This window comes from Ochotona curzoniae, unplaced genomic scaffold (assembly GCF_017591425.1).
Source record: "Ochotona curzoniae isolate NIBS_2020 unplaced genomic scaffold, NIBS_Ocur_1.0 scaffold_3890, whole genome shotgun sequence".
Taxonomy (NCBI): Eukaryota; Metazoa; Chordata; class Mammalia; order Lagomorpha; family Ochotonidae; genus Ochotona; species Ochotona curzoniae.
The window spans coordinates 42,476,995-42,490,883 of NW_024467115.1; the positions used below are offsets into that span (position 1 = coordinate 42,476,995).

The window sequence follows — 13,889 nt, forward strand, 5'->3', positions numbered from 1 at the left end:
ATAAATTCAACAGTTTCACTGGGAGCCCATCCCTGGTCTGAAAGTTTAGCTGGCAGAATATCATCCCCTCCAATGAAAAGCCACAACACAACAGCAATTTACAACACTATGGAGTTAATTGACAAGGCATTGTGTGACCAATATGTTAGAAAGTGCAAGTTCTTAACCACATCCTGTGACTGCTTCATTGACCTTTCAATTTTAATTTATACACAACCGGAAGCTATATACCTTAAAATGGTTATAGGGTACTATTCAGTAGTCTTGTGTCTATTTTCACTTTCATATTGAGCAGCTTATAGTATTCAAGCACAATTTTTACTGAAGTTGGCAAATTTTAGGATAGTCCAAACAGGCTTATAACTCTAACAAGGCACATGTTAACACTTGAGGCGCAAAACAATTTTAGGAGGGGTGTGCAGAGAAATCTTCAATACCTTAGTGAGGAGTGACTAATCTTTGTGTCCTACCTAATAGGTATATGTGAGCCCAAGCTGACTATTTCCTGCCTGTTCTAAGCTTTCCTTATTGGTCTCTATCGGATATAATTTTTTGTTGTTGTTGTGGTCATTTGGGGAGTGAATCAGCACACAGACGATCTTTCTTCTGTCAAACAGTCCAGCATCCCACTGTCTACACATGTCCAGCAGTTTCATTGGGAATCCATCTTTTGCCTGGAAGCACGGATGCATGTTGCATTATACCACCACATATGGTAGACCCCCAGTACTCATCATTAAACATTTCCATAATGGAGAAGCCATGAAACAAGGTCAACAACTGGTATGAGTTAGAACAACAGCCTCAACAACAACAACAAACTTCAGCACCATGAAAAAAAAACACAACTGAATAACCAACACATGGGTGACAAAAAGGAAACACAAAAGTCTCTTGGGGAAAATGATGCCACTGTGTAATCCATGAGCCAGTGATGAATTCAACAAGAGAAAAGAAATTGTTTGGAATAAATAAAACAGAAATGAAACAACATTGAATCACATGGGACACAGCAAAAAAAAAAAAAGAGCAAGAAACAGTATGGATCATATTTTTTTTTTAAAGATTTATTTTTATTATTTTTTCATTGGAAAGGCGGATATACAGAGAGGAGAGACAGAGAGGAAGATCTTCCGTCCGATGATTCACTCCCCAAGTGAGCGCAACGGGCCGATACTATGCCGATCCGAAGCCAGGAGCCTCTTGGGTCTCCCGCGCGGGTGCAGGGTCCCAAAGCTTTGGGCCGTCCTCGACTGCTTTCCCAGGCCACAGGCAGGGAGCTGGAAGGGAAGCGGGGCTGCCGGGATTAGAACCGGCGCCCATATGGGATCCCGGGCGTGCTAGGCGAGGACTTAGCCACTTGCGCCACCGCGCCGGGCCCTGGATCATATTTTTGAAGTTACACTTTTCATACTGGTTTCCTTATATAAGAGAGAACATATTGTATTTGCTCTTTTTTGGTTGACTCATTTCACTGAGTATAATGATCTCCAGTTGTGACCACCTAGTTGTAAGCAGTATAATTTCATTCTTCCTAATAGCTGAACAATATTCCATGGAGTAGATGTACCACAGTTCCTTTAACCACTCTTCTTTGGGCACACATCTAGATTGTTTCCATGTTTTTGCTATTGCAGATTGTGTTGCTTCAAATACAGGATAATAGATCCCCTTCTCATATGCAGATTGCATTTCTATTGGGTATATTCCTAGGAGCAGGATAGCTGGGTCATATGGCAATTCTCCAAGCACTCTCCATACTGATTTCCACACTGCTTGTACTAGCCTACACTCACACCAGCAGTGAAGGAGGGTACCTTTCTCCCCACATCCATGCCAGCAGGTGTTGTTACGTTGAGTTCTGAACGTAGGCCAATCTCACTGGAGTTAGCTGGTACCTCAATGTGGTTGTCATTTGTATCTCTCTGATGGCTAGGAAGCCTAAGCATCTTTTTCCTATGCCTGTTAGCCATTTGAATCTGTTCTTTTGAAAAATGTTCATTTCCTTTGCCCATTTTGCTATAGGGTTGTTTTGTTGTTGTTGTTTCTGAAGCTCTTTGTAAATCCTAAATATTAGTCCCCTATCGCTTGTGTAGTGTGCAAAAAATGTTCTCCCATTCTGTTGGTTGCTTCCTCACTTTGTTAATTGTTTCCTTTGCTGTACAGAAGCTTTTTAGTTTGATGTAGTCTCATTTGTTCATTTTGGCTTTGATTGCCTTTGCTTTGGGCATCTTTTCTAAGAAGTCTTTCCCTGTTCCTATATCTTAAGAGTGTGCTTGCTATGTTTTCCTTTAATAGTTTGATGGTTTCTGGGTGCAGATTTAGGTCCTTGATCCATTTAGAGCTGATTTTTGTATAATGTGACAGGTGTGGGTCTTGCTTCTTAATTCTGCAAGCTGCTGTCCAGTTGTCCCAACAGCATTTGTTGAATAGACCAGGCTTTTTGCCTGGATTATTTTCAGTTTTCTTGTTAAAGATTAGTTGACTATACATGTATGGGCTCCTCCTGGTGTTTCTATTCTGTTCCACTGATCATCTTCTCTGTTTCTGCACCAGTACCAGACTGTTTGATAACCACTGCTCTGTAGTATGTCTTGAGGTCTGGAATTGTGATTCCTCCAGCTTGATTTCTATTTTTCAGGATAGCTTTGGTAATTCGCGGTCTTATGTGATTCCAGATGAACTTCTGTATCATCTTTTCTATTTCTGAAAAGAATGCTGTTGGGATTTTGATTGGGATTGTACTGAACTTGTATATTGCTTTTGGTAATATGGTCATTTTGATTATGTTGATCCCGCTAATCCAGGAACATGGCACGATTCCCCATTTTTCAGGGTATCTTATTTCCTTTTTTAATGTTTTGTGGTTTTTGTCATAGAGGTCTTCCACATATTTAGTTAGCTTGATTCCTAGGTATTTAAGATTTGTCTCCTCCTTTTAAAGGGGACTGTACTTACAATCTCTTTCTCATCCATGTACACTATTGCCATTGACTTGTGTTCATTAATTGTGTATCCTGCTACCTTGCCAAAGTCTCTTATGAGTTCCAACAGTCTCTTGACTGAGCCTGTTGGCTCTCCTATGTAGAGAATCATGTCATCTGCAAGTAGAGGGAATTTCATTTCCTCTTTTCCAATTTGGAATTCCTTTAATTGCTTTTTCCTTGCCTAACAGCTCTGGCAAGGACTTTCAATACTATATTGACTAGTAGTGGTGACAGCGGACATTTCTGTCTAGTTCTAGATTTTAGTGGAAAGGTTTCCAATCTCTTTCTCCATTTAGTATGATGCTGGCATTGGGATTTTCGTAAATTGTTTTGATTATGTAGTAGAATGTTCCTTCTATGCCTATCTTGCTTAGGGTTTTCAGCATGAAGTAGTGTTGGATTTTATCAAATACCTTCTCTGCATCTATTGAGAGGATCATATGGTTTTTATTTTTCAATTTGTTGAAATGATGTATCATGTTTATTGATTTGCAGATGTTGAACCATCCCTGCATGCCTGGGATGAATCCCACCTGGTCCGGGTGAATGATCTGTCTGATGTGTTGTTGGATCCTGTTGGCTAGTATTTTATTGAGGATCTTTGCATCTATGTTCATCAAGGATATTGGTCTGTAGTTCTCTTTTTCTGTTGTTTCTCCATCTGGCTTTGGTATTAAGATGATATTAGCTTCATAGAGTTTGGAAGGATTGCCTCTCTTTCTTTTATTTGGAAAAGCTTGTATAGGATTGGGATAAGTTCTTGAAACATTTGGTAGAATTCAGCAGTGAAGCCATCTGGTCCAGGGCTTTTCTTGGTTGGGAGGGCTTTAATTGCTGATTCAATCTCCATGCATGTTATTGGTCTATTTAGATTTTTAATTGCTTCTTGATTCAACTTTGGTGGATTGTATGTGTCCAAAAATCTATCCATCTCTTCTGGGTCTTCTGATTTGTTTGCATATAGTTGCTAGTCATAGTTCCTGATGATTCTTTGTATTTCTGAGGTATCTGTTGTTATATATCTCCTTTCTCGGCTCTGATGCTATTGATGTGTATTTTCTCCCTCATTTTGTTGATTAGTTGGGCTAGTGGGGAATTTATTTTGTTGATTTTCTCAAAGAACCAGCTTTTTGATTCATCTTATCACTCCTCCCCACCACACCCCCGTGAACCAGGGGAAGGGGTATGGCCCTGGAGTCACTGCACTGCCCCTATAACTCCCTATGACTCAGGGGAGGGGTGTAGCCCTGGAGTCACTGCACTGCCCCCATGACCCCCTATGACCCAGGGGAGGGGTGTGGCCCTGGAGTCACTGCACTGCCCCTATGACCCAGGGGAGGGGTGTGGCCCTGGAGTCACTGCACTGCCCCCATGACCCCCTATGACCCAGGGGAGGGGTGTGGCCCTGGAGTCACTGCACTGCCCCCATGACCCCCTATGACCCAGGGGAGGGGTGTGGCCCTAGAGCCACTGCACTGCCCCCATGACTCCCTATGACCCAGGGGAGGGGTGTGGCCCTGGAGTCACTGCACTGCCCCTATGACCCCCTATGACCCCGGGGAGGGGTGTGGCCCTGGAGTCACTGCACTGCCCCTATGACCCCCTATGACCCAGGGGAGGGGTGTGGCCCTGGAGTCACTGCACTGCCCCTATGACCCCCTATGACCCAGGGGAGGGGTGTGGCCCTGGAGTCACTGCACTGCCCCTATGACCCCCTATGACCCAGGGGAGGGGTGTGGCACTGGAGTCACTGCACTGCCCCTATGACCCAGGGGAGGGGTGTGGCCCTGGAGTCACTGCACTGCCCCTATGACCCAGGGAGGGGTGTGGCCCTGGAGTCACTGCACTGCCCCTATGACCCCCTATGACTCAGGGGAGGGGTGTGGCACTGGAGCCACAGCACTGCCCCTACGACCTAGAGCAGGGAGTGTGGTCCTGGAGCCACAGCACTGCTCCTATGAACCAGGGGAGGGTGTGTGGCCCTGCAGTGACTGCACTGCCCCCCAGGAACCAGGGTCCAACTCAGCAACCAACAGGGACAGGTAGGTCAGCAGGGGTTGTCTGTGCTGCCCACCTTTCCATTGCAGTGACTTCCAGCTCTTATATTTAATAAAGCTTTATTGGCTTATTTGAGAACCGGAATTACAAACAGCAACAGATAGAGATTTTCTGCAGCCCTCAACGTACATGAACAGCACCATATGGGATGCCGGCATCACAGAGGATCACAGCTCCTTGCCGGTGAATGAGCAATGGGCTCAGCCAAGCCAGGAAAAGCCACTCACCTATACCTGGGTCCATCCAGTGAGAAGCAGACATGAAATCGCGAGAGAATAGAAAGAATCTGGATGCCTCCTTGTTCATTTTTCATCTTGTTGCCTGTGTCATTGGGGTCACAGCCTTGAAATCATGGCCAGACCCAATCCACTCTGAGCACTCTCCTGATTCCACAGTTTCAAGTCTCATCCATTTTAAGCCCGTGTGTGTGTGTGTGTGTGTGTGTGTGTGTGTGTGTGTGAAACAGGGTCCTTTCCTTCTTTGGCATATGGCCAGCCAGTTTTCCAAAGCCATTAGCTGAGGAGGCCTTTCCCCCTTCACAGGTTTATGGCCTGATTTACCACACTGTTTTGATCATTGCAGCTTTGTAACATAATTGGAGTCATTGAATAGGGTGCCTCCAGCTTTTCTTCCTCAGGACTGCTTTAATTATCTGGAGTCTTTTGTGGATCCTTCCTTATAAGTTTCATTTTATTTTCAATTTCTGTAAGACACAGATTTTCAGTTGGGATTGCTTGGACAGCACTGACAGTTTAACAATAAGCCTTTCAATCCATGAACATGAGCTTCTTCTCATCTTTGTCCTCTTTAATTTCTTTCATTAATGTTCTGCAGTTCTTGGTATGCAAATGTTTGCTCCCTTGGTCAACTTTATTCTTAAGTATTTTACTATTTTGGTGTTATTATAAACAAGATTTGTTTTCTAATTTTTTCTTTGAAATAACTGTTACTCTTTAAAATTTAAATTTAAGATAATTAAGATAAAGATTATTAAATATGAAAGTAATAGATTTTTTTGCATGCTAGATTTGATCCCTCCAATTTTACTAAGTTTATTTTGTAGTACTAACAATTGTCCATCAAAAGAAAACCTTCTAAATAGCAAAGGACACAACCAACAGAGTGGAGAGATAGCCCGCAGAATGGCAAACATGTTTGCAAACCAGATTCTGATCAGAGTTAACCCCCATAACACATAAGAAAATCCTACAACCCAACAGGCAAAATAATAATAATAATAATAATAACCAGATTAAAAATAGGCTTAAGACTTGAACACACATTTAGTCTTAGTTTTAAAAGTAAATGGCCAGCACAAATATGAAAAAATGTTCAATGTTACTAAAAAGTAGGGAAATGCAAATCGAAGCCACCACAGGACACCACCTCACATCTGCCAGCATGGCTTGCTCACATCTCGCCCAACAAGAGCAAAGAGCAGAAGATGACGCTTCGAGTGGCAGCGCAAAATGGGCAGGCAAGCAGAAAACCACAGGGGTGTCCTCAAAGCCGCATGACTCAGACCCCACCTCCAAGTGTACAACCAGAAGGACTGACACTGAAATCTCAGAGAGACATGTGTGCGTCCACATCATCACAGCACTGCCCACAGGGACAAGGTGTGAATGAGCCCTAGTGCGTGGCCAGGGATGAACAGGTTAGTCATACAACAAAACATCCCTCAGCCTTAAAGAGGCACACACGGTGAACTGAAGACATAGCACTGTGAGGCACACCTATCACAGGAGACTGTCACCCTGAATATATGACACAACACCCAGAGATGCCTACCACAGAAGAACCGGCACCCTGAGTCCATTACACAGCACCCAGCCAGGTACAACCACCCTTCTGAGGCACTCAGCACCCAGGGAGGCACACCCCTGCAGAAGGACTGCCACCTGAATCCATGACATGGCACCCAGGAAGGCATGCCCACCGCAGAGGGACTGGCGCCCTGAGTCCATGGCATGGGCCTGTTGCCTAGAGGGCTCCAAACCCAGAGTGGCAAGGTGGCTTCCAAGGGCTACAGAGTGAACCGTGAGACTGCTGAGCAATGGCGACACCTCACACCCATTCAAGCAGAGGTGGACAGGCTTGCCCTACACAGACCCAAGACTGCCATGCCTGGGAACAAAGTAGGCATCTCGCCCCTCCAAGGCACCAACATGAAGGAGAAGCCTACCAGGTGAGCCACACTGCCAGGGTGTGAGGCTGCAGAAATGGAAGCCAGGAGCACAGTTGCCACAGGTCTGAGGTCAGCCCCCAGCACAGAGCCACGCCTTCCTCTCCCGCCACCAAGCAGGAAGGAGCTGCAAGGTGTGCACTGTGCACATGGGGCTCAACAGAAGTGTCCTGTCCCTGTGACAAGGCACCAATCCGCAGCTGAAGGCTGGGCTGCCAGGCACACTCCTGCTGCAGGTGTCTCAGCAGCTGAAACCCAAAACCACACAGCTCAGACACACAACTTGGATTAAGAAGAGCGTGCTTGCACATTTGAACATGCAAGAGTGTAAAATTACATGCATACATAGCTACAGAAAACACGAGCCACAGCTGGGATACGAGCACCAGCACAGGACAGAGAGGAGAGGCTGGTGTTTGGCCTGGGGAGACGCCCACATCCCACAGGGCAGTGCTCAGCTCCAATGCCTGAGCGTATTTTCATGCTAATGTGCACCCATGGAGGCAGCAAGCAGCAGCTTTAATGCTTGGACCACTGCCAATCCGTGTGTGAAACCTGGATGCATTTCGGGGCTCCTGACTGCATCCTGGCCCAAGCACAGCTATGCAGGCATTTGGGGAGTAAGCTGGCAGATGTACATGGGATTTATCTTTCTCTGTCTTTCAAATAACAATAGAAATATTTAGAAATACATTATCCTTAAAGCTATACAAATTTTGATAGCAAAGACAGCCCGACATTGTCTCCTGTCCAGCCTGTGTGTATTATTCCGCACAGGTGTCTCCACTTCCCAGTGTGAACTTCTACTCTAAGTGGCAACCATCCCACATGTCACCAGCTAAGCCATGCTGTCAAGCACAGAATCATACGAGAATCAGAACAAAGAGAGGTCAGAGCCCCAGCCCTGATGGGCGCCTGGGCCCCCGCGAGGACATCACAGGATGTGGGTGCTGTCCTGCTGAGGGACGGGTCTCTCACCTGTTGAGCTCGTCCCTGCAAGGGTCCAGGTGATATCTCAGCAGGTGCACATCGGGGCCGGAGGACAGCAGCAAGAAGGCATCCACGTAGTAGAACTGTGCTGAGTGCACGGGTCTGGGGAACACTCCTTTCCCCTAGGATGCAAACCAGGAAGGTTAACAGGCACCAGTGGCCCCATCTGAGCACCCCAGGTCTGCTGACTTTAACCACAGGCTCTCTGCTCCTAAACGGGGCAGGGATTCTAGCCACTTAAAACCTTTCAGATGAAAGAAAGTTCAAACCATGAATGAGCATAGTAAGTAGCAGGAATGTTATTACAGCTGGATTTCAAAACTTGGTGCTAAGGCTCTACCTCTCAGAGCAGACAGTGTCAGCCACCTAAACAGGCACCCACGCGTGGCTGTCGGGCTGCATCCACCCTCCGTTTCAGTCCACTCTACAGTAAGCATCCCTATGAAATGTCAACACTTTGCATGCCATGTCTCGCAATTTCACAAATCAGAGCCACTTGGTGCAACCACCTCTTCCTTTCCTGTCATGGCATCTCGTTATGGCCATCTGGTCCCACTGTCCCCATCTGTTCAGACAAGCCATGTTTCTCCCAAGAGATTCGTGCAGTATCCCTTTTGCCAGGAGTGTCACCTCTGTCATAAACCAACACTAAACCAGTGGCTTCTGGCTTGGCTGTCAGGTAACTACATGTGTACACGCATGTGTGCAAATTACATGGGTGAACAGCATGAACACACATTTAACTAAGCGCTTCCTTACTTAGTAATTGTCACTGCATTGAAGCAAATTCCTGATGGGAGTCCAGGTCCCGACCTCTAGTAAGGTAAGAGAGCAGGACTGCTGTGGCCACCCGAGGGCAGCACCCCTTACCAGAAGTAACAGGAGCTGCTTCCTGCAGAGGGACCACACCCGCAAGGCCCCGTCCTGGGCCACTGACAGCAGCCACCTCTTGTCGTGGCTCCAGCAGACAGTGCTCACAGCTCCGTTGTGACCTGGCGGCACGGGAAGGGGGTGTAGACAGGGTCAGTAGTGTCCGCCCTGCACAGCACCCCTGCACCTGCAGCTCCCAGGGACACCAAATGGACAGGACCAGACGCCAGTCTGAAGGTGGACAGTTCTGGCCTCATAGTTCGTAAAGAGCAACATTCAAAATAGCTGTGCATCTGTGAGCACACGTTTTAGCAAATGGTGAACAGCACAACTCTAAGGAGGTCTGTGGGTAAATGAGTCTTTTCAAACCAAGATTTTTCTAACATGGAAGGAAAATTATTTACTCATGTAGGATCTGATCACGTTCTGTGAGATTTGAACATTTATCTGAACTTTAAAAGACTGTCTTTAAATAGATAGATAGACAGGTAGATTTATCTATTTATTCATTTATTTATTTATTTATGAAAAAATTACAAATAGAGGGGGAGGCAGGGAAGGAGTGAGGCTGGGGGGCAGAGAGACAGAGAAATGGAAAGATAGAGTTTGACTGGTCCACTGCCGAGAAGGCCATAACAGCTAGGGCCAAGCCAGGCCAAAGAAAGGAGCCAGAAGCTTCACCCAAGTCTCCATGTGGGTGCAAGGGCCCAAGCACTTGCGTCATCTTGTCCATTAGCAGGGCACTGGATTAAAGGTGCAGTAGCCAGGACTTGAACAAGTGCCCATATGGGGTATCAGTGTCACAGTTGCAGCTTAACTGGCTGTGCTACAACATCACCCCTAAGAAGGCTGTTCTGACTATGGACCGTGGAGCTAACATGCTCTTTAGCATTAAAAGTCCTGCACAGTTGGGATGTGGGCCTGGGGGACACAGCTGGTGAGATAAGAGTGCTTACTTACTGTACTTACTGTACAGCCACCCACCTGCTCCTACACCAGCCTGGCTGTGGCCCAGCTCAGGCCTGCTGCTTTAGGGTGGGCCCTCATCTCCAGACCTGACTTCTGGGTCCATCTGGCTGGCCTGGAACTGTGGGCGTGCCTCAGGCCCAGGGAGGTCACTCAAATAAGACTGCTAAGTGTCCCACCTGCTAAGTGTCCCCAGGTTACCACCTCCTATCCTGAGAAAAGCAGAGCGATGTGTATGCTGCACAAAGGGCCGCTGGGCGCTGTGCAGAGGCCGTGAAGGACAACAGCGGGGGACAGGAGTGGCCGGGCCAGATGGGGCAGGCAGCGGTGCCCTGATTGCTGAGGGATTGCATTTTGCCTCTAGCACCAAGGACAAGTGACCTAAGTTACCACTCTGGGAAAAGCCTGGTCATCCAGGGAGGGTGGCCACCACCAGCATGTCGGTCTGGCACACACAGGGCACATAGCAATCTAAAGATGAGAGCATGAATCACAAATCACAAAATCACATGGGTCAGAAAACCAACAAGGAAAAATAGAATGACACAAAGACATCTATAACTCACTCTGTAGTCCGAGCTCAAGAAACCTTAGAGCCAAAAATCTACTGAGCAGGTAATCCTCTGATGTAGCTTTGCTACCCCCTTGTGTAGACTTTGGGTAGTTCCAACATCATATTGAGGCCTATTAGACCAGACTCAAACCTGCTCCCCTGCCCCTGAGCTGGCCAGAGAAGCGCACCAAGGGTAGGGCTTGAGGAGTCGCCTGCAGACAGCACCCAAGACACCCATCTAAGTGGCAGTTCAGCCTGAGACTCCACGCTACCATGAAAGTTCTCTCTCAGGGGCCAGCCCTGGCAGACCCTGAAGGTCCACATGCCAAAGCCAAGCCCGCTTGTGGCCAGTCTCACAGAGGGGAAGAGGAGGGAGCAGCAGGATGGGAAGCAATTTCCTGGGTCTCTGCCCTTGACCTCACATATGCTCACTGACTGCCCATTTCCTGCCCAGCAGAGGAAGTGGCCAGGACACCTTACACAGGGACTGCCGTGCTCCATGAGTGAGAACACCAATTGCTATGGGACTGGCCAAAACCAGGCCCCTTTCCTCTTTCAGACTCTAGCCCCCAAAACCTGGATGTGCCTTGCTGTAGCCCTGGGGGTACCTTCTGGAGCCCTCAGATTCCCAGACCCCAGAAGCAGGTGGGAAGACTCGGCCAAGCTCCTTCCACGGGGCTCTCCACGGGGATCAATTGTCATGTCAACTGAAGACACTGAAGACAGGCAGGCTACCACTTGATGCTACATGACAGCTGACTCCTACTGGTCACCACCTGAGCCAGTGTCCTCCATCAGGACTGGGGTCCACACAGGAAGAAAGGAGTCAGTCCACAGGGGTACAGCAGGTGGAGCCAACATGTGCCACTGTCCATGGGAGAAGGAACACAGGGAGTAAGGAGCAGACAGCAGGAAGAGCACCCCTGGCAGGTGCAGGGCTCTGCCCACCCGACCCAACAGAACCCAGAGAGTCTGCCTGTGCCTGGTGCACCTGACACTGGCCATGAAGGGTTTTGATGGAGAACAGTCTAAACTTGGAAGCAACAACACTGAACTCCAGTGCTGAATCAGACATGGTCACTCCTGATGGTCTTCAAGCTGGGCAGCACACCTGGCCACAACCTCAGAGGCCCTGCATTCTCCCAGGAGATAACTTCAATTCACAGTAGCCTGATGTGTCTCCATTAGGATGGAAAGAGAAACACCCCTTTTCATGTTTCCTGAGTGTGTGCTGAGGAACCAACAGTATTTTCAAAGTCAAATGCTATGGCACTTAAACAGTTAAACACACAGTGACTGGGGCTGTGTGAGAGGATGGCGAGGGTACCACTCCAAAGGAATGCTGCATACCCCGCATCCCTGCTGAACTCACAGCAGGCCCACGGTGAAAACCCACAAGGATGCCAGTTAACCTCACAACCGTTTGCCTCAGCTGCTCACATGCAGAGCCTCCAGGTGCCTGCAGCTCTCCATACAGCACACCACAAAGGGCCTCCCTGGATTCATGGGGGCAATTAGGGGCACCAGACACAGCAGAAAATGCCAGCCTGACAGGCTCAGAAATGTGGGCAACAGCACACTTCATGCTTGCAAGCTTGGCCCCCTGGTTCCCAACAAGTACACCCCTGGAGGCAGAGCCCACTGCTGCTCAGACAGATGAGCTGCAGAGAAATATATGAGGGTTGTGTGGGTGTTATATGTGTGCAGGCACATGTGTGGGGGATGTGCACTGATATACAAGTACGTGTGATTCCTAGGATTCTACAAACACTTGGCTCTTGGCAGACAGAGGGCCTGCCATCGCAGTAGCTGCTATGTGGGTCTCACCAGCCACACTCGCTCAGTCCAGGGACATGCCAGGAGCAGTCCGGTGTACAAAGCTCATCCTGACACCACAGCCACAAGAAGCAATTTGAGTCTAGGCTCTGTTCCGTTGTTATTTAAAGCAAATGACCACCCAGCAAATAACCACCCAGCCCTAAACTCACACTAAAATATTACCTGAAAAAACAACGGGCTTTCCAGTAAGGCTGGCATCAAAGACCATGGAGAGATGGTTGGCCAAGCCACAGGCCAACCTACGTCCATCTCCTGTGTAAGACACATGAATATCCTGTAAGCACCATGACAGTAGGGAATATGTGCAGTTCTGTTAACCCTCTGTTCACTGCCTCAGGTAGTGAAAAATCTGAAGCACCTGGCTGCTAACCATTAGCACAGCAACCTTCACACAGGAGCTGCCTGACGTCAAGCTGCTGTTAGTGGGGGTGGGGCCTGACAAGCCAGCTGTTGTTCAAACAAGAGCTTAAGAACAGATGACAGACCTGCGGGCCAAGCTTGCAGCACCGGCAGACAAGCCAGGTACTAAGTACCAAACACCCATGCTCCACCCTGAGTACTGAACACCCACGCTCCACCCTGAGTACTGAACACCCACGCTCCACCCTGAGTAATGAGCACCCACACTCCACCCCGAGTACTAAGCACCTACACTCTACCCCTGAGTACTGAACACCCACACTCCACCCTGAGTACTGAGCACCCACACTCCACCCTGAGTATTAAACACCCACGCTCCACCCTGAGTACTGAACACCCACGCTCCATCCCTGAGTACTGAACACCCACACTCCACCCCGAGTACTAAGCACCTATACTCTACCCCTGAGTACTGAACACCCATGCTCCATCCCTGAGTACTGAGCACCCACACTCCACCCCGAGTACTAAGCACCTACACTCTACCCCTGAGTACTGAACACCCACGCTCCATCCCTGAGTACTGAGCACCCACACTCCACCCCGAGTACTAAGCACCTACACTCTACCCAAGTACTGAACACCCACGTTCCACCCTGAGTACTGAACACCCTCGCTCCACCCTGAGTACTGAACACCCTCGCTCCACCCTGAGTATTAAACACCCACGCTCCACCCCTGAGGACTGAACACCTAGATTCTGCCTACCTGAGTACTGAATGCAGCACACAGCCACTGGCTTGTGCGCCACAGCCACCTGCTGGCCAGGTTTGGTTGGTACAGAATTCTCCCAAGGGTAGTCCTTGCTATAAAGAAAACAAGCAGAAATAAAAAAAATAAAATGAAATTTCAAATAAAAGATAAAATGGAGATAAAGTGGATCTCTCCTGCCACTGGCTCATATGTTTCATTGCACTGAATTTGAATGTGTCTTGTATCTTCTATTCAAAATCAAATTATTCTTTAAAAATTATACCATGTATGTATTTTAAACATAAAGTAGCAGCATTTCTCATGGCAA

At 48.0% G+C, this 13,889-nt stretch overlaps 1 protein-coding gene across 1 annotated transcript in view; it reads right to left on the bottom strand.

Moving 5' to 3' along the window:
• Positions 1 to 13,889, bottom strand: part of WDR27 (WD repeat domain 27) — a 164,907-nt gene that overhangs the window by 103,754 nt on the left and 47,264 nt on the right. The window contains exons 16-19 of the mRNA XM_040965372.1: positions 13,577 to 13,674; positions 12,611 to 12,700; positions 9,091 to 9,212; positions 8,209 to 8,342 (exon numbers count right to left, since the gene is read on the bottom strand). Coding sequence (XP_040821306.1) covers positions 8,209 to 8,342; positions 9,091 to 9,212; positions 12,611 to 12,700; positions 13,577 to 13,674 — 444 coding nt within the window. The remainder of the gene's footprint in view (positions 1 to 8,208; positions 8,343 to 9,090; positions 9,213 to 12,610; positions 12,701 to 13,576; positions 13,675 to 13,889) is intronic.